Below are 22,331 nucleotides of genomic sequence, written 5' to 3' on the forward strand. Positions count from 1 at the left end.
TTCGTTCGTAGAGGTCGAAAAAATTGGCTCAGTAATAGTAAAATTAGAGGAGTTATAACGAGGTGCTTCAAGGGTAAGTTAACGGAACTGGACGAAATCGATGCGTTGATTTGTTTTATTATATTTGCTAAAATCACAACAAAGCAAAGAAAACCAACTGATTCGCAATAGCTAATGGTGTCTAATCTTTTAGCCAGTAAAGCTAAATTACAGCGGCCAGCCGATCCCTACAGAAGGGAGTACTTCGAAGTACATAAAAATCGAAGTACAGCCGTGAGCAGCCGTACTCCTTCCAATAAGTAAACTACTTTTCCTATGCGGTGCATGTCCACGGCAAATGGTGTACTGGACGCGCATAAATGTTTATATGGCCTGGAATGGTATTTACAAGTTTCGTCCAAAATTTTATTTTATAAAGAAACCTCACAAAATAATTAAGAACCTCAGGAGATTTCTAAAGAGCATTGACTATGCTGATTGGCAGCCATGCGGCAGGTGAGAAGGCAGGAACCTAAGATGGCTATGGCGTTTATCTGTTTTAGAAATATCGAGCAAATGAAAAGTATGGTAAAATGATGTCATGGAAAAAGGTGGTGGATGGTAGGTGAATATTGGCACCGACTAACACTTACGGTCACCTAATGCTACACATTTGAACTGTTCGGCTGGTCAATTTACATCGTATCACAGGCAATCTCTAATACCGCACACATCATTTGCTCAAAGCCTATCTCAATAGTTAAAAAGTTTAAGGCAAAGGAAATAATCATTCTTTGTCTGATTTATGTATCATTTTCCAAATTTTACCGGTAGATTACAATTGTGTCTTCCATCCAGGAAAGATACTTATCGTAATTTTAAAGCTGAAAAAAAAAAAAAAAAAAGGTAAATGGTACTGAATCTTGTTTAATATGATATAAAATCAAGTTACGACAATCATTGTGTAGTTATCTTACGGGCAATATCTGTCAAGCTCCGATTCTACACATTCTACTATCGTAAGATAATGCTTGCTTTATTGCTCTTTTTCTTTCTTTAAAAATTAAGATTTATTAAACTATAGAATCATCGTTTTTCGTGTTCTAATTTTGAACTGTGATAAATGAAACATCTTTGTCAAATATATATGAAATCGAGGCTACGTTATGAACAGCAATACTTACCGTTATCTGTTAAGTATTACGTCACTTATGAGGTTTACACGATACATTTCTTCGCATTTTTTTTCTACCGAGCATCGGGAGTGACTGCTCAGATTGGTCAGATAAACTGGTTTAGTATTCCGTTTGTAGAAGGCCTAGTTTTCCATATTTTGCTTTTCGAAAGAAAAACTTATACGAGAAAGGTCGCATGAGAGGTACGGCCATGGTACGAGTGTCAGGGGAGCAAATGCGTGTTAACCATGCTTCTTCTTTAATGCGTTTTGGACCGGATATTACGTTTTATTCAATTAAGGCACCATAAACTCATCCAGTTTCAGCTGCAGGAAAGTTTTAACAGGTAACGAAAATCAGTAACAGATGAGTCAAAAGTGGGTCCATAAATTCTCGGACCCAGAGCCCACACTATGCCATTATTTCAACTACACAATGTTAGGAGCACGCTGAGCTGCTTTTCAGTCACATTTTATGGACAGTACACTCAAGCTTCTGGGTCATCTAAGAACGACTACGTGCACCACACGGCAGGCAGTATCGTGTAATAGGCCTAGTCGTTGCTAGCGGAGAAAAGTTGATTTGATCTTTATTTTCCTGTGTCACTACTTCATTAGTGAAACTTTGTGCGCACACTTTGTGAGTACCGAACCTATATAGCATTAAATATAGGCCCGGTACTCGTAAGGCTTCCCACAAAACAGTGCGAAAAGGCCTATGCCGTGCGATATTATCGTACGCCCTAAATTTCGGAAAAAACTTTTTTGTAAAGAAGTTCGATGAATTAAATCGTTGTAGTGACGCCTATGGTGGAACGACATACGTATTTCTTGTTTTCTTTCAGTGCAACGACGATCTGATTGTTGCGCGGGCTTCTAAGTCAGGCCGATGCATGAAAAAGTATCCCTGAACAGCGTAGCCGGTTGACCAGGGTAATTTAGACTGTGATTAGGCAGCGTGTTACCTAGTACACCTATTTTCGTATAAAATAATAAAAGTAAAAACGGCGTAATCAAGAACCGGTTGATCTTTTTAAACAAATGGATGTTTGGTCTACGGTGAACGTGTAACTCAGACTATAGGAAGCCATCTTGTCTCAGCTTGACATTTCTACTGGATTGGTGTCAGATGATAATGACGTTCTATAGCATTGTTAACCCGTCTTCGATCGTTATGCTTGTCGAGCGCGTAACAAAGTTGTTCCTTTGATTCAATAGCGAGTGGGGAGGATAAGCGAGTCGGTGTCCTACACGTCGTTTTGTGAGAGAAGCCGCATATGTTCGGTTATTGTTGAGACTCTTTCGACAAAGTGCTCGGAAAGCCACCCAGTCTTTTCGAAGATATGTGTTAGTCCTTTGCGTTTCCCGGGGCACAAAAAACATAATTACTATTAAAGATTAATGCCTCTAATGGAGATCATTTAGTGAAAAATCTAAGGAAAATTACTCTCATATTGCGACACTTGATTTTTTTCGATATGCACTTGTACTCTGAAAGCGATCGTTCGAAAATCGTCACCCGTGCTTTTAGCAGACGAATCGCAGTGATTCATGAAAATTAGAAAATCTGGATAGAATATAACTCCTGCTTCGTGCAAAATCCGTATGTGGTGGGATGGGCCGTAAAAATAAACACTGTTAATTAAGGATAGTTTTTATGCAATACACCCTCTGCGGAGCTGAGTATCGAAACGCTGAGAGCTGTGACGAAAGCAAACATACATATAGAATTGCATGGCTTGCGTTGGCACGTGTATAGGTTGGGTGTATATAGAAGTGGCGCGCCTGTCTACATTGTCGAATTAATAACGTAGTAAAAAAAAACCATAGCTGCTGCGGGTAAGAACGCCTATTTCGCCGTACTCATTCCTGCATCGAATGGTGTTCGTGGACCTTCTACGGATCATTATCGATCCAACTGAACTGGCGGGGCCTTCGCTTATTATGTCTGTTTGGTGGTCTGGCACAAATGTAATCTTCTTAAGTCCCAACTCCCCAACTTCGGCTGAAGTGCTCTATTAATAATTCGAAAAACACACTTTGCAGTAGCAAAGAAGATTAATAAAGGGGCTTAAGCCTGCTTTTACTGTACGACAGCGCTAGATAACACCGCAGGGATTACTGTGATGAAAATCTTATTCCACCATCCGAAACTCTTTGTCACCTACCACATTTACAACTCATCATCTTCCCGAAATGCTGGCCTTTTCAATAGAGGAACGTGATTTAGAAATTACTTCATAGACATTCGGACCGTAGCAGCGGGAGTACCATTGAATAGAGTAGGACTGAAGACAATGACGGTGTGTATACTTCCATTGAAAGTAGTTATTGTTGCGAAAAAATGCTTGTCACTAGTTTAGCCATTCCTAGGTGGCTAAAGGGCGTAATGGATGGCAAGCCAAATTACCCGGCATCGCTCATGTTGAAGTCAAATCCCAAGTAGTCACCTGCTAATATGAGCGAGCATCCTCATCCGAGCTTGCCGTATCGCCCAGATTAGCCTTAGCGTTTTTATTACTTTAGCTATTATACTCGCATTACCTTCTGCTTATTAATTAGTTAGAACTTTCAATAGCTTCTTCACTTTTACATCTTTTAACACAGGTAAGGTGGTGTGCTTCACCTATCACGGCTGAAACAAGTATCAAGAACGCTAAGCTCCAGACAGCTGATTAAGCTACAATTTTTTTGTGGATCTGGCAACGCGATTCCACTTGCTTGCATGACTTTAGCTCCCCTTACCCCATGACCGTTACGCGTAACGCGACATAGAAATCGAAGAGTTTTCAGCAGATACGAAAAGCAGCAAGTGTAACTATTAAAATGCTGACATTTTCAGTTTGCTCTCGTTTAAGCAGCTTTCATCGTTTCTGGCAAGAAGGCCATCGTGTGAATCCACCAATCCAAGCATATCATAGAAGTCTATTGAAGAAACAAAATTAAAGAGAAAAAAGAATTTCGAAAGAAGCCATGTCTGAAAAATGAGCGTTTATTTAACAAGGACCCCAGAAGAAATTAATGGGCACATTCGGACAGTTAAACGTGTTTATTCGGTCACAAATAACAGTCGGTCTCAGACGGCGCCTGTAAAATGCTGAAATGCGGTCATTTTATTGCTGTATGTGTCCTGTTTCTTAAACAATACTCGCCGTAGCAGGCCGTGCGGTATTTAATTATCTTATAATCAAGTAATTCAGTAACACTTTTATGAAAAATAGCCACATTTTCATATTAAACATTAGAAAAATATAGGCTTGATGTTTAACAGATAAAGAAATTAAAAGTAAGGTTGTAAACTGTAGAACTATAAAGATTACAGGAGTGTGGCATCTAGGATGAATAGCCAATTGTTTACTCACCTAATTGCCCGTGCCTGTTTGTTGACTGCCCCAGGCCAACGTGAAAGAACAGACGCTATTGCTATTGCTTATTGCTAATTAATAAGCACCTCGTTATCAAGCAGAAGATGATTCGTCCTCGTATCGACGATCCGAAAGTTGCCGCAGTGGTAATGACTGGAGCTACGATGTAAATACGCAGGTATAAGGATCACTTACAGAGCAGCTAGAGTGCAGGTCGCCAATGGTTTTGAAAGTCATGAAGCCCCCTCTATTGACCAATCTGCTGTCTACTTCCTAATGGTAACATATATGACGAAGTCCGGGTTAGAGGTAGAAGGGCAGTCTCAACTGAATGCTCTCTGGTTATAAGTAGTCGTTGCCAGCTCGCTGTAGTGCTCATAGGGCCTGTGATGAGTAGTAGCTGAGGTACACTAAACAAATAAATAAAATCACTTTGAATGAATATTTTTAGAGGGTTCGATTCAAGGACTAAGCTTGTACAAACGACTTTTTCTTCTACAGGAGCTTTGAGGTTTTAAACATCTGTAATTAGAGGCCCAGCGGTAAAACTTTTCAGCAATCGTTGTTCATGGGACACTAATACCGTAACATTTTAGAAATTCGGGGCAAACCTCTTGCGGAGACACCGCATCCACAGAGGGTAACATGTGTGCGAAAGGTAATGGCGGTCGAAGCAAATCTTATGGAACAATTGGCAGAGAAACTTTAAGAAGGATGGCTAGCCGATGAGGGCCCGAGGCGGCGGCGGGAGAAGCTTCAGCTCGATTGAGAGACGAGGTTCTAGCTCGATCGGCGCGAAAGGAGAAGAGGCGGAAGCCTCGTAGGAGGTGGGCGCGGAGGCTAGTTCAGAAGCACTCGCTGACAGTTAGTTAAGAAAAAAAACATACGACCCCTTTCTAAATCGAGAAAGATTAATCTTCTGTCTTTCCTAATTGACTCTTATCAACGAGAAAAGGTAGAAGCATTTTGCCTTGAACGTACGAAAAGAGGCCAACCAAATACTAGAGTATATCATAAATTGCATCTGCGTCTTGGCTCTCCAGAAGTTTCAATTATGGAATAGGTGCATCGGAACATGTGCATATCGACAATTAATCTCGTGTCTGGAGTGACGTACTGATGCCCTCCATGCGTAGGATGAACGAGCCATACCAAAACAATTTCTCCGAACAATTTCTTCTGCTTCGACTCATCGACTTCTGTTAATGAGAATCTACGTTGTTCAGGTTAGTATAGATCCTTTGATTCTTTTTTCATGTGCGAAAGAAAACTGCGTTTGTGTTATATCTTGATTATGGGGTGGGTACCTCTGACACAGAAACTTATTTTTGTCATTCTAGACATATATATATATATATGTCTAGATAGGTATTAATAGCAATAGCAACGAGAAGATTTAGTTAACACGATCGCCCTTCCATGCTGGCGGAACTTCATTAGAGGCAGTTCTGTTCGAGGTGGAGTCAGACGAAGCGGCGGTACTTCAGAAGGAGTCTCGGGCGGTTACTTCGACGGCGAAGAACGATGTTGGGGGCAGTACTCGTCCAAAGGAAGCATCGAAGGTGTTAATGGTACAAGTGAGAATTAGTACTTAGAACTGGAATGAGTTAAGCGACATTTAAAATGCGCTTTAAAGGCTTCATACTTTTATAGTGGAGTTCATTTTTTTTATGCATATTATAACAACGAAAACAACAATTCACAAATTAGCTGGGCGTACAGCGGACACTTTTAGAGATACGTTACTACACTATACAGTTTATAGACTTATGCTACACCTTGGTAGCATCTACCGCATCTTATCGTTGCCAGGAGACAGCCATTGTTAAAAGCGGAATATCTGGAAAAATCAGAAAAGTGGTGAAGAAGGCAGTGTCTTAATTTCCGACGGCGTTGGCGGCATCGGCGCTAGTACGGATATTTCTGAACGAAGAAATGGCGGCTCGAACCAGCGTAGATAAAAGCTAAAGTATCTTCTCTGAAATCTAAGCGGTGGAGGTTGAACTGGTCATCATGCTGAAACCAGCAGACGTGAAAGTGAAGACGGTGGCAGTCTTCTTGGAACGTTAGGCGACAACGGTTCAGCGGCTGGTCATGAAGGAACCAGCGGCATTAAAGACAGTAGGTCAGGAATCAGTTCTATCCTGTTCGGAAACGTTGACGAGAGCGCTACGAACGGCGGAAAATCCTTGAAATTCGAAAGTCACGGTGGCAGCAATGAGTCAGATCTTTGCAGAAGTAAAGGCGACACTCTAGGAGATGGCAGCATTTGGTCCAGACCCTTAGGCCTACTGCGCTTACTACTCTACTGGATGACCGTTGAATTAGCTTGAGACCTCAAAAGGTGTCTCAACGACAAATCCTTACGGGGGGGCTCAACGAATGCAAGTACATCTCTGATGCTCTCAATCAACGTTAAGTAGGATGAAATGTTTCGAGCAACAAGCTTTAACTGAAAACCCAATAGATTTACACTCCGGTTCAGTAGGTACATATCTTCTGCGTTGCATATATCGAAAAATATTTTGCATAGTCCATTGTTTGCAGAGTTGTTATTAAGAATGTTATATGAAATGCAGTGTGTTAGTTAAATTAAATATTCGTAGTCATATAGGTACTTATATATATATATACATATATATATATATATATATATATAAGAAACAAAGACATTGTCCTAACGAAGGAACCTAAGGTGTTAGGTTTTTGGGTACCCTTATCTAACTTTTTTACCCGTCTCTTGCGGATGCCTTCAACGTTCACATAGAAGTAATTTTTCTTTTTTATTAAAGAAAAGACATTTTATATGTATATTTAGTTTGGCTTCGCTTTCTCGGTACCCCATACATTTTCCATATCGACATATGAATTTTTCCTAATGGCTTTAACTGTTCCAGTGGTGCCACCTTTGCGATTATTTAAGGTGCATAAAACCACTAGAAAAATTTCGGATACGCCTATTTGTATTGTTATGAGCTACAGAGATATAAGATGCTACATTTGCAGGGCAGCGAATTGCTTAAACCGTCTCAAAAAAAGCTTTTTGTAATTTTTGATTTGGTAATAAGTTGGTAAGTTTTTTCTGTATTGTTTTTCTGAACGAAAAAAATAGGATTGTATATTGAAACTTTTATCAGTTTCATTTGCTGGAGGTGTTTTTGCTTGTCATGTTATCATTCCACGCTCCTGGTTTAACGAGAAGATTCCGAAAGTATCAAATCTACTTCAAATCCCTGACATCTTGGAAAACTTGAACATTTCGACGACCTTGCAAATCTGATAGAAATCGTTCTACACTATTCTTGTTCTGGGAAGCGTAAATAATGGCGAAGAGATTGTATACTACAAATATATTTTACCGAAACTAAGCTTGAATCTTGTAAAACAAGTAGATTTATTGTAATAATTATATATATATATATATATATATATGTATATCTATATACTCTTCTTTAGAATTTTAGCCAGAAGCTTATCGGTCAATAAAGAGAGAGAGAGAGAGAGAGAGAGAGAGAGACACCTAAATTAGATATAACATGCGATATTCTTTCGCCATAGAGGGTGCAGCTGAATTAGTACGTGGGTAGTGGAGATTTTCATATTTTTTGTATTTGTACCTATCGCCACAAAAAGTATGAATCAATAATGGAGAAGGGCACGGCCGCTGTGTACGATAAAGTCAGTGTTACATATTACCTTGCATTGTTTTATCTCAAAGTACAATTTTTAACTTTTTGGTTGTAAATATTGTTGCGTGAAACAGGTAAAATGAATCCCTACTCTCAAACGCTGCGGAGATTTGCCGTACTGAAGTGCTGCTTATCGGAGAAGTGTTCGAAACACCTTGGTTCTGATAAAAACGTACAAGCCCTAAGGCTGGGTCAGCTTAAGGCGACTGACCACAACCAGTATGCGAACCCCAGTCTAATTTTCGACCGGATTTCATACTGGACGAACTCAAATACAATTGTCGATAGTGAAAAGGTTCCTTGTGCCATCGGCCTGTAGCCTGCGATGAGGAAACGATTCGTCCTGTCGAATCCAATAATGAAACTAACCTATAATAATTGAATGCGATAAATATAGCAAGTTATCAATATTGAAATAAGGAGAGTGCCGCAAAAAAATAATCAAACCACTTAATATAGCGGGTACTTGTACAGATGATTTATATATAGAGAAACATTTGTTAATTAAGTAAGGAGCCTCTCTGTATTGTGCGTTTTGCTATAAATTAGTACCGTATTTAGTAATTCGGCAATCGGCGTAACTGGAATCAGTGCAAGTTTCGGTATAAGTTGTTTGTAGAATAAGAACGCCTCACTGCATGTTATTTTTGCTCTTCGAACTAAGCGTAAAGTATCTTCTTGATAGACGAAAATTTAAATATGAATTTACCGCTTAAATGTCGTTCAGCGTCTGGGTTCCTCTGTCGATTGTTCTTGTGGCCTAGGCTTTTAAAGGTAACATCTTTACCTATTCTGATCTCATACAAATCTATGATTCTTGCCAGGCGAAATGAATGAATGAATGCAAACGAACTACTCTTTTGTTTTACCATGTGTATTTATTTATATAACAACCCTGACAATTTTATCTATCTATCATCATCATCATCTACCTGGAATTCATTTTGACTTCATTCATTATATTTTTCACAGACGTTCTTTCTTTATCTATGTTTTCGTTCGTTACTTCGTCTATTGTTCTTCCGCTCATCATATCTTTCCCGTCTTCGTGCATCCAGCTCACATTATTCTACGTCACCGTCACCATCACCATAATCCGATTCGAGCTCTTTGAATGCGTATCTTACCCGCGTCGTCGAACGTTTTCGTGTCCGCAGTGAAAAGCAGTGCCCTTTACACACATACATATAGATTATATTTGATGAATCTACGTATATTTTATGAATTTTTATCATCGACCTGGTGAATCGCGCGGTCCCGTTCCTGGTCAAGCCTGCTTTTCTCGTCTGGACCAGAGCTACGGCGCCCCTTTTATAGTGTCTATGTATTAGCCAGCCAACACACATTGCTTTGTGCCTCTCGCCACCACCTTTAGATTTACAATTTTCCTATTAATATTACATATATATATATATATATATATATATATAGCAATTGAACGGTAGCGGTAGTTGTTATGTTATGATATGGCGAGCACTGAGACATCTATATGTGAACGAGCATATGTGTCATTGGTCACGCTTATTATATCATTGTGCCACTATTGCTAACTGATCTATATTTTTGCTATCATATTCTACATGTAAGCTCGCTGCGGATAATTGATATTCATCCAATTAGTAACTTACTCTTAATATCCATCTAGCCTTTAGGTTACCTTTTTCTGGTCAGTTTCAGCTATGCAGCTACGGACTAGATTTTGCCAAATGAATCATTTTGTGACGCATCCCCAGAAAAAGACAGATTAACGCGCCAATAGATTGTGCTAAATAATATACTCTACTGTCCTATTCTTAGGACATATATTTCGTTATTATTTAGACTATCCGCATCGCATTTATAGATCATAGATACATATAGCTGAGACATAAAATAACCTTCTCTTGATCTCTATTTCAATAGTATGTCTAATAATTATCTATGGATAGCATAGCAATGCTCACTCATTGTTGCACTGCGGCATGATTTAGAATAATTATGAATTATTCTTGTGGGACAGCTGCGTTTCCCTGTTCAACCTTCACTATCTTCTCTTCGTCTTTGGGTGACCACCCGACAGTATTTCACTGCCCCGGGATCTGTTGTATACGGATGGACACAGAAGTTACACCTAATGGCCTATACATCGCTGGCCTAAAGCCGCGATGCTTAATATTTATTATTACATCAATGGCGTTATGATCTAATGATATTTATGAAATATTTAATGTATTCTGTTGTCTGCGCACTGATGGCCAACAATCGTAGGCCACTGAGGTTAGCTTGTGACCCTATAAGCTTTTATTTAAGTAAATATCTCTCTACGAAAGGAGAATGTTACAGCTAACATCCTTTCCCTTGTTTCTATTCGGGCTGTTATTGATTAATGCATGGAGGCATATGCTCCCAATGGCTTCTCTCAGGAGGAATCAGCAAACCACCGAGCAATTGTATCATCGAAGAGGGTGTTCAGTGTAGTCGTGACGATTATTATTAGTACTGACTTAACCAGGCTTTTTCTGAGCACCTCTGTGCCCTAAAACAGCGTCCGGTAGAAGCGGGAGTCATTTGGGTTCAGTCGATGAATAGCTCACGCGGCCACGTCCGGCTCTGCTGCCGGTTCGGGGTCCGGGCTGCCGGAGTGGTCCCTGGGCTTCAACAATCCGAAGGATACGACAGTCTTGATCAACCAACCCAATGCACAGATATTATCGATGTGTAAATTCACAAATGCACTGGCTAATTAAGTTTCCGCGCGCATCTCTTCCAGTTACGATGCGGATGCCCGTAATATATATACAACATCTACTCTTGAGACCCATATAGTCGGCACAAGGGTCCGAGAGCAACGCTAAGAAGATAATTACATCTAATTACCATGTACACATGCTATCGGAGAAGCAGATCTCTAGAACCGAAGCTAAATCATGAAGCGAGGCCTCAGCTAATTTTCGCCATAGTGCAAAATAGCAAAGCTTGCTGTCATAGTCATGAAGCTGAAGAGTGATTCGAAGAAATTCATCGTGTGATAATAACCCCCTAGAAACTGACGGAGTATCGAAAGGAAATCTAGAAATGACTACCAATTTACCCTGAGGTGTAAATGTAAGCGGCATCCTCGGTAGTTGTAACAAGCGCTCTGTACGGTAAGTTCGAATCCTTTTGACCTATACGCTTAGACGACATAATCGACGAGGCGCTCGAAGGACAAGCTTGGATCTTCTTTCAGGCTGAAAGAGTGTTAACTTTTGCTGCCTGCATCCGTTCGCCTCAATGAGAGAAGTCGTGTACCGCTTTCGGTATCGGCAGATGTTGTTCTTTCAGCACAGAAACGAGTCATACGTGTGCTGGTACTAGACGTGTTTTACTTTGTGTGCGTGTTTGTGTATTAGATGTTTACAGGTGGAGATTCGCTGCTAACAGCTATGTACACATTCTTCGCGCCTTTCGTTCATGCACATAAAGGAGAAAAGGCAATCCTCTATGAAGCTTGTCTTCAATTTAGAGTCAATTGATTCACTTATTAGTAATTGTCTGTATAACATTTTCAGGACAAATAACGGTACGGCATGTAAGGCATACTTTTGTATGCCTATTGTTATCCATTAGAGTATGACTGCGACGTCAGTTGCAGTCTAATACTAATTTTCTCACACTGACAGGCATGATAAATTGTTAACAAATAGCTTTATTGTTCGGGCCAGCTATTGAAACAAAGAGGTCGAACGCACATTTTTTTTTGTCGGAAACAGCCTTTGCTTGTTCTGGCCGTACGTCTGTGTAGGCCATCGCGAACGATCTATGCATTATATTCCGTTGGCCGTTTTTTCGCAAGAGGAACTTGCGATACATTTGTATAAATGTTATCTTACATTTTTTGCTCGGCCTATGCCTGTTTTATATAATATATATATATATATATAATGATTTTCTAATCGTAGCATTATTACTAATATGCAACCCGAATAGCAATCCGTTCCTAGTTATCGATCCTAGTATTTATCAGCATGCGTGCGGTTCGTTTCCAAACACACAGATATTTTACCTTTTAATATTATATATATATAATATTCTGTACTGTTTATGTAGCATAAATTAATCTACAGATTTCTCACTATATTCGTATGTTGATGACGTCCGCTGGCCCTGACGAGAGTCTGCTATGGCTGCTGTTTTTATGTTTATGGCCTATGTCGACAATTTTTCGTCAGGTAAATGCCGGTCTTGGTACAGTTCTAAATACGTTATTTTCGTCTGACGATGCGTAATGTTAACTTTTGCCAGAACCGTATTGCACTTAATGTTTTTTGTACCTCATTGCGTTGATTTTATTTTTAAAGTACCAATAAACCTGATAAACCAAACACATAAATATTTGGAGAATATTGATCACTGGCGCTCGTGCGTATATAAAATCGTTTAGTCAAGCTTCGTTTTTACAGTGGAGATAAGTGATGATTGGGGGCTGCTGAAGTCCAGCGGAAGTCGACTCTTATTTTCATTGTTACGCATGCGGCGGGAACGGATGCGTTGTCGATTGCGGCATCCTCTAAATAATCTCCATGGACGTGTGGATGTGGATGGCTGTGTGTGTGTGTGTATGTATGTAGGCATTTCTGCATGATAGGGATGCAGTTGTTATCTGTCGTGTGGTGATTTTCCATATTTGTTCTTACCTATATATTTGTGCCAACTAGAATCGGGTCGGCACGATAAATGTGGATGGATGTACGAACCGATCTAGAGAGATCCTGTGGGGTATATGCGGTTCATATTGTACAATGATGGCAATACAAGGGAAATAAGCGCCTCTTCAAGTGGACAAATCAAGGTGCTGTTTCATCTTGTGTTTTCTGTGGCTAGTGCGTTGGGCGTCGAGCTTGGTTTCCTTTGATGTGTCGCTTTATGTATCTTTATCCGTATGCTTTTTTTATCTTGTATGTTCGTGGGTGTTTTTATTTAGTTCTGCGTTTATTTATTTATCTCATAATCGTTTTCAAAAAATCGTCATGAGCACCCTGCATGGGCTACTATAGGTACCATAAGTTGCGCCATATATTCATATAATAGTTAGTAACAACTTAAATTCATTACAGTGTTTGTAATGCAGCTTGCATTATTATTAATAATATCGGTAATAATAAATACTTAATTGCGTAATTATATGTAATAGTAATAATTTATTGCTTACTATCAACGGTATTACTTACTGTACACTGAGAATTCAAGAACGTGAGGATTGCCCCAAGGATCCTTTTGTCGTTTCGACCCTCGTAACTTTTGGCTACGATCTATCGATCATCTTTGCGAAACGTTATTTTTCAATATCCAAATCGACGTTCAGCAGACTACTGGTAGAAGCACTTTTATATATATATATATATATATATATATATATATATATATATATATATATATATATATAGACAGTTCTGCTGACTGGGTGACTAATTCCCAGATCCGCAAAAATTACCAGACCCATAAATGACGTTTCGAGGATGGTTACGAAAGAGGGCAGAAAAACACCATCTCAACTTCTCAGGAGGCAAAACATAGTTCGTGCCTCGTACGTCGAAAAACCAGCAGCAGCAGCAGCAGCAGCAGCAGCAGCAGCAGCAGCAACAACAACAACAACAACAACAACAACAACAACAACAACGAAGCGTGTATTGAGTCGCCATGGTATTCTACCGTAGTGTTGATGTACAGGAGAAAACATTCAACAATATCGCAGGTAACAGACAAACTCAAAGTAATTCGCATTCGACTCGTGAAGGGAAGTCGCATACTCTTGATGAATATCTCTCAAACACGGAAGTCTATATACCGCATTTACATACGCTAAGTACACTACACACCCACTCACAAATACACACATGGTGTATAGTCATGAAGGAATGCCAAACCCAAACTTCTGCATCTGGTACTATCTAGCCCGAGCTGAAAGAAACGTTCGGCTCCATATACACGCTCAAAATGTGGGTAAGAAATGATGCGCTGTTTTGTCTTTCGTACGTATTAGTCATCCGATTGGGATCTTCACTGCTGGCCAAGCCGAGGGAACCTGCTGATTCCAGCTATATTGAATAATTAATGGTTGGTACCGGTGAAGTAAAAGAGGTCAGACGGGGAGATCCTTGAGTCGCAGCCTCAGTGTTCTTGCGGTTAGGGATTCATATCCATCTATATATAATACACTGCCTTGTCTGAACAATGTCAGGATCGAACACAGAGGTTCAGAGATGTTCACGTACACTTCGCCAATACTGCAGCCTAATTTGGGATCGCTGTGTGCATAGCACACAGATTCTGGTCGAGTTCCTCTGATTTTGCCCTCTGAGCTAACGTCAACGAACTCATGTGCCTTCTCGTCGCATACTGAAGGGCTGGCAGAATATACCTGGTGCTTAGGTTTTTAGTTTTTGCAGGTAACAATCGATCAACACGAGCTCATTTCGTACGCCACCTTTCCCCTCGGTAGAAAGGCAGAACGAGTGCCAGTAACAGACCTGGATTACAGTTTTACGTATTTAGCGGTATCACGTAGAAGTCAATTCGGAGGCGGATACCTTTAGAACGGTACCATTGTCTTATCATAGTATGTATGGTTCAGTGCCAATGTTCACGTGTGACGCTTTTCAAACCCATATTCTATGCCTCTAGTAGAGTTCTGGGGAAGCACTAGAGGATGAGAGGGTGCAAAAAACTTGTGATTTTGATTGGGGGTTTTTCAGCTATCTAAAGTCGGACAACGGTCGGTTTTTGTCATTAGAGGCCTACCTGTGCAGAACTCCGATCTGCATTACCGAAATTATTGCTAACGGGAAAGGTTGCAGTTGTGCCTGATTGCATCCACAATGATTACCATTTAAAGTTGAACTTCTCCTCTTAATGTCGCTTGTAGTTTTCTAATATAGATTTCCGTTTCGCTACGCTTTGATTGCGTCCTCACTATTCTGTGTCAGGCTGTGATAAATCTGTCTCATAACGATATCTGCACGTTCGAAGTTGTGTCCGTCGTGTACCTAATGGCGTGCGATGTTTGGGTGTACCTGCGTCTGTTTGTGTCAACGTGTTCTTTTCATTGACTCTGCTGCGTCGTTTGCTGTTGTCAAGCGAGACAGAGGGAAAGAGGACGGTCTCTTCCTTTTTATAATATAATAATTTTTATAATATAATAATGGGATTCAAGGGGAAATAATTTACTTGTTGCTTTCACTTAGGTTTTTGGATGGTTCCGTAATATTTACGTAGTGGTTTAGGTATCCTCTTATCTGTATGCTTGTTTATGTTTGTTTTTAAGCTTTTTTACTTGCTACACAGTAACAGTTCAGCTATTAAGAAATATACCTACATGAAGCATCATCAATATTAGTTACATAAAATTGGTATTATAATACTACCTAGCTTTGCCTGTCTAATATACAAGCTCGTTTATGTTACATTATATATATCGCCTTATCTCATTGGGTCTACACTTCAAGCTGGGCGCCGGCCGTGGCAGCGATTCGGCGTATTGATTTTGTCAAAGATGACACCTGCTCACACAAACTACAAAGTAATAACAGTCGTAGCGGTATTATCGATAGTTATTTAATGGCGAAATAATAGTCATAACTAAGAGCAGAAGTGTCGTAACGCGCACGTATATAGGCGCGCGGGAAGCCGGCAGAAGGACGGAGAGGACACGCGTAATAACGTTATGATGATGATTTCAGAGAGCACTAGTTTTATTTCTATCATCACTGATCATGACATACATATCGTTATAATACACTACATACAAGTAATAACGTTTTTTTTTTGTTGCACTGGCATTGTAATAGTAATTATAGTTAAAGTAGCAGTGGTTCATTTTGATGTTAATCGTCGTAATATATATTCGTAATCGGAAGACTTGATTTGGGCTTGCTAGAATTCGTGTAGTTTTTTTTTTTTCTTTGTCTATGTACTACAAAGTAGTAACGAAATCTTTGTGTAGGCTGTTCTTGCTTTGTATTTGTTGCAAAGCGGGAACGACGCGTCTCGCTGGCTGGTTGCCCCTAGTGCAGAAATTGTTGCCATTATTCATTCGCTTGTCCTTCATTCCGCCCGGGCCACTCGATTTCGATGATTCGCTCACACATTGGGCCTGTACTGCATACCGTTCCTCTGCTAGTCGACGGTGTTTAGCAATTCAGCCGTTGGTCTCATTTGTAGCCGGGAGAGCCCCAACAGTCCTATTCTAATAACGATGACGGTTATTATCGTTGTCTGGACGTAAATATATCACCTACGTCAGTACGCTCTGAACGCTCCACGTGGTCCGAGTAACAGTGGACCGTTTTAGTTCGTCGAATTCTTACGTGTTCTTGCATTGTCAACATTGGAGCCATAATCTTTACCACCCCATTCGTTTTGGCCGTCTAATTCTCAGTTGTGGCTAATAATATCGGGACTGCATTTCCTGCTATTTGATATTCACGTCTCCAGAGGCCTCAAAACGCGTAACGCATTGTTCTGTCAATGCCGGTTCTCAAGTCGGTGCTTTTTTTTTTATAGGTCATGGTTGTAGGATATCGGCCTGGGCAGACGCCGCAAGCTTTTAATCGTCGTCTACGAAGGTGTCGTTTGTTTCTTTCTTGAGTGCTCATCATTATTCTATTTGTATCGTGATATAATTGATGATCCTTTCTCTATATTGGTAGCCACAAGAGTGGGGCTTTGCTCCCAGGAGCAGCAGCCTGGTCCAGGCGGCGTGAACGGGCAGAGCTGTCAGCCTTGACGTGAACAGCGCACCCATTCCTCTATACACGTGGCAGTAGTAACATTAAATTCCTGCTAATAAGAGTCATAATACAAATTGTAGAATAGTGATAGACTAGGTAATCGGGTGCGTGAACCATAACACGATTTCGCTTGTGCTTCAATATATCCTGCGGTCGAAGGTTAACAGCACGCTATTGGTCCCAGCGCCATCCAAGATCACATTATTGCATAATCTTAAACTATATATATGATAAGCACTGGGAGATAGCGACCAATATTTTGGGCGTACTGCACGCGGCAGCAATATTGTCATTATTCTTACATTGAATGAGCCGACTAGCGTCGATAGGATTTGATCTGGCATTAATAATTACCCTGAGGAACATAGTCGGACGACTCCACGGTGATTTATTTCCTCAGTTTGTCCTGGCAGCGCACGTAAACGTGATCTCGACGTGGACGAACAGCAGTTTTAAGGACGTGATTGGGAGGGATTGCATTTAGGCTCAAACGTATCGAACACGCACCGAGCAGCCGCTACACGGATATTGAAGCGGCTATAGGCGCTAAGCCGAGTTCAATAACATCAAAAATATTCAACAGCTGTCGTAAGAGAGCTTACTTTACGTTTATAACTGTAGCGGCATAGCAGCCACGTCGCTGTCGAAAGCGCTCAGTGTCGCGATCAGGCTTAGGACTTGGGTCATCTTGAAAGACCACAGACCAGTGGAACACCATTGGTCAAAAAGCCAAAATATATAATACGTATGTAGGGACCTGTACGCTACAAGAGGGGCTGTTCTAGACTTGCATTTAGGCGCGAGCGTTATTCGGGATGCAGGTAAAGAACGACGGAAACGGATTCAACGGCTTTTTAAACTTTCGGTTTCCTGCATTCTAGTAACAACAATAACAACATCAGCAGCAGCGGCAATAACAGCGACACCAATGCCACCACTACTTTCCCGTCTACCTGCCTACGCACCTACCTATATACAATCGCCTACAGTAGAAGATCCAAAGTAGTTGCACGAGCCGAAACACCCATAGAGACTGTTATTCTCCCTTCTTAATATTACATTAGCAATGCCTTAATTTGTCAAGCATTCATGAAGCCCACAATTGACAAGATACAGTTCTGCCCGTGACGCCTTATTGTCGACTAAATGGACACTTCCAACTCTTTGTAGACTATAAGTAAATGCTAAAGACTCTGCATCGAGTCACAATCCCCTCCTCCGCGGTCGTCAACCGCTTTCATCATTGTAGATCCTTGATCGCAAGGGCTTTTGTTGCCCGTAGCGGGAGGACTGCTTGATGGCGTAGCTCGCGATGCCGAACTATATTGGCCAGGTAGTCTAGGTTGGTCGGACGTGACACACTCTCCGGTGTTCGCCCCTTGAAAGCAGCGGCCGCCTTCGATTTGTGTGGGCTGTGAACACGGTGGTGCCCCTCTTAGAGCCTGTGCCACTGTCATTTCTGGCGACGTTTGCTGGAGAGTATGTTGACTGATTGTCGCAACTGGCACAAGTTTTACAGTCTCTACACAGGAATCGGCTGTACCTGGAATGAAAAATGAGCGAAATCAATGGGTCGGTGCACGACAAGGCAACACTAAAACCAGGCAGGCGTTAGCATATGAGCGTGTACCGTGACAAAATATGTTTGTTACCTTTACGATCTAAATAATTACTCTTTGGATAAACTTTTCAGCAGAAATATGGCCAGTTGATAATTCAATGGATCGTGCTTATCGTATCGTAACGTCGTCGTTAATACCTCTATAGACACTATGGTTACATACAGCTGTTGCACACGCACAAAGAATATCCTGTACCCTTAGATGTGAGGACATATATCTATTCCTTATAGTACACATGTTGACCATCGGAAAAATGACCTAACGATTTTTGTGACATGTGTTTATGACAGAAACTTCATAGAAACCCTGATACAAGTTGGGAAAACGCAACAACAGGTACATAATTAGATTTTCACACGTAGAACATTATATATATACAATGTTCTACGTGTAATACACGAAATTCGTTGCCTGCTCCGACTGCTACACCTTTGGGCATACGCATTAAGGTTGAAGAAAAGCGTACTTTCTACCAACATTGGTTTTTAACGTCTACATGTTTCGTTGGCCACGTCCATAAGGTTGAAAAAGCCGACTGTGAGGCGCTGAGAAACACGTTAGAATCGATCTTTGTCTCGAAGATTGTTCTAAAAGTGGGTGATATATATATAGTTTGATTGACTCTGAATGTCTTCAATAACGTTATTAAACCTTAATTTGATCGCCTTAATTTTTTATATGATTCTCACGTCTTCTTGCTTGGAGCATGACCCTACGCATGACTACGACTTGATCGCGTACGAAACGTCCCAATGCGGATCGTTTGTCAAATCTTAATCGTTTTATCCAAGATTTTCACAGTTTTGACACCACGGACCTGTATCTCACAGACTAGTCGTTTGCTTAATTTAAAAGAAAACATCACACAGTGATAACGTCAGTTGGTTGATCTGAAACAATATGGCTCGATGAAAGATAGGCTAACAGCTACCGAAGTTGTAATAAAAATGGGAGCAATTTCCTCTTTTATTTTTACATTTCCAGCCTGCTTTGTCAAAATTAGTTGTGCCTCAAAAGCAAGTACGTTTCCAAGATAAGAGAAATTTTAAATTTTGTTTCATTCCATAGGTAAGAGAGAGCCCAGTCATGGGAATCATATGAAGGCATATAGTTTATCAAGAAGTGGAAAATATTACCTTTACCGTAAAAAGATGTGGATGTTGCATCGATACTAGGGACGTCTAATGACAGCCTTTTCTACTCAAATTAATTTTACGGTCTTTCGTCTTTATCACCGATTGAATACCAGAACTTCGCAAAGAAAGAATCTTGATAAACATTTTTTCAGCTATAGGTTTTAATTTTCAAATAAATTTAATAATATTGGCAGCTTTACTCAGAACCGGTTTAATTTTTAGGCGCTTCTAAGTCCAGGCTCGTAAATTGTGTAAGGCCGTTTCTTAGTTTTACACCGATTTGGTGAGCTTATTTGGAGAAGCGTGCCAATGTCATCGGACACATGTAGCTACGGTTAAGTAAACAAAATAAAAATTGAAATCTCAATTGAATTCCAGATCAAACCGCAGCACATACTTTCGGTTATTTTAATAAGACGATCTTACGTAAAACGTAAGCACTACTGACAAAGCGCTTCGCAGTAAGCAGACGACGGTCGACTCCACACTTAGCCTCGAAGTTATTTTTTCTAGTGAGTTATTGCCATGAACAATGTTTTTGAGCAGCTATTTCATTTAAAAGGGCAGGAGTTTATAATAATACGTCAATACTGGAACGTGGGCATCGTAGATGTTCTAGTACGTAGCTGATATTTATGGTATAGCTTTCATAAAGTGTTTGGTAGTATTCGTTATTACGGCACAACAGTTGAAGTTTTTTATTACGTGCGGCTAAACTGTGGGCAGTGATCCAATTATACAACCATGATATCAAGGAAGGTGCTCGCCTTTGTCCATGATCCCATATATATATAGGCGCCACGGAATACTTTCTCTAGTTTCTCAAGACGACGACGCGTACCTGTTGTACAGGTCGTTGGGGGTTGGTTGTTCACAGCTGTCCCGTGTCCGCTGCCCAGGTTGTGCCCAGGCGGGCCGCCTCCAGCCCCGCCACCGCCGCCTGTCGTGGATGAAGTGGGCGCTTTCTTGTAGGTTGCGCTGTTCATTGTTAGCTTACGAACGTTCTTATCAGGATGGAAGAGTATGATGTACACTTTAGGCGAAAATAAACAGAACAGGGCCACGTACGCAGACAGAGAGATTGATACACAGAGCGTTGTAATTTGGACCTGTAAGAAAAACAAAATTGGAAAATAAACAGAATTTCAATAGTAATGAGAGACTAGATGAGGTTAGTTCTCACAGGATATATGCAGCTTCAGAAACGTTTAATATTTAGAGTGAACAGACACGAAAGGGTAAACCGCAAAATCGTTTAATTAGAAAACGTATCTAAATTCACCGTACTGAATCGTGTATTTATTAAACCTTTACCAAAACTTCACAACAGCGCAAGACGACGATTACGGATGTATGTCTGTATGCGCTTAGGCTAATGTCTACAATAATTTATAAGGAGGAACGAATGGATTGCTTTATATGTACACACAATATTTATTTACGCATGTTCGACTATTTTCATGTCTTATATACAATCTCGTTCGCTTGCCAACGTTGTCTGCTCGATCTCGAACTGTCCGGCGGTCTCCGATCACTGGGTTTGCCTTTAGAAAGAGTTGAAGATTGTACGGTGGGTCGTCTTCCTCGATGCTTGTCTGAATCTTCGATAAGCGGACGTTTCAGTTATTTGCAGGAATAGGGGGCAGTCTAAGTATATAAAGAGTAAGTATGTATATGCCGTATGAGTTGGGTGCACCCATTCGCTACAAGTTTCATTTGAGTATATCGCCGTGGGACTACTGGGTGTATGGGCCAATTTGGCTTAATTAATCGAGGACCTTTGGAAGTAGTTCTTTGCAGGTCGTGATCGCAATAATTTAATATATGATGAAATCGTTATTGTCGTTTAATATGTGACATGAGTTCCATTTATTGAAAAAGTTTCGTTTCTTATCAAATGAATTTCTTCCAGTAAAAGCAATCAGTACGAATAGTTTCAGAATTATTTAATGTAGCACCAATTTCTCTCAATTTAATTAATTGCTAACTGCCCCAAAGGATTGTGTACTACTATATTTATTTATAAATGTTGAGCCCGTCGCCTTATATACAGTAATCATAGACAAAGATTCGCTATCACACGATTAGAACGGGTCTTGGACACGACCTGAGTATAGTTACTATAAGGTAAGTTACTAAGTGTAAGTTACTATAAAAAGACAACAGGAAAATTCTAAGAATTTTCCTGTTGTCTTTTTTTATAACATGTTTATGCCTTACTTCGGTAAAGGTATAGGCTTCGCGACCTTTCGACCTTTTAAATATTTGCAAATGTACATGTTTTAGTCGCTCAGATTTATTGCGATCTAACTATTTGGAAGGATCTTAAAAAGATTGATATTCTATATGAAATGCGGTTGTCTCCAACATGCTTATCCATAGTAACCTTCTTTGCGAATAGAATTCGAAGGCAAAAAAGACATATTTTTGCGAAACGGTAAAATATCAGTTAAATACGGTAAAAATAACTTCAGTCAATAGGGAACTTCACTGGGTTCAAGTGTTAAGTACATTAGCCGTAAGCAGCAGTTGGGTTTCCTGAATCACGTTGTAGAGGGGAAAAAACTGAAACATTATGGGAGTTCGACAACTATGCGACATGTGCTATTTTTTTTTAAT

The 22,331-nt window shown here is 40.3% G+C and overlaps 1 protein-coding gene across 5 annotated transcripts in view; it reads right to left on the reverse strand.

Annotated features, from left to right (window-relative positions):
• Positions 1 to 9,060: 9,060 nt before the first annotated feature.
• The window catches only part of mGluR (metabotropic Glutamate Receptor), a 271,206-nt gene continuing 257,935 nt past the window's right edge, over positions 9,061 to 22,331 (reverse strand). For 4 of the 5 annotated variants that reach the window (XM_086979510.1, XM_022789810.2, XM_086979508.1 and 1 more), the window contains 2 exons: positions 20,554 to 20,821; positions 9,061 to 18,497 (listed from right to left, as the gene is read on the reverse strand). In XM_086979510.1, the coding sequence (XP_086835636.1) occupies positions 18,139 to 18,497; positions 20,554 to 20,821 (627 nt within the window). In that variant the 3' untranslated portion in view covers positions 9,061 to 18,138. The remainder of the gene's footprint in view (positions 18,498 to 20,553; positions 20,822 to 22,331) is intronic. The other variant, XR_015320567.1, reaches the window with a different exon arrangement.

The sequence above is a fragment of the Varroa destructor genome, unplaced genomic scaffold (genome assembly GCF_002443255.2).
Source record: "Varroa destructor unplaced genomic scaffold, Vdes_3.0 BEIS01000002.1, whole genome shotgun sequence".
Lineage (NCBI taxonomy): Eukaryota > Metazoa > Arthropoda > Arachnida > Mesostigmata > Varroidae > Varroa > Varroa destructor.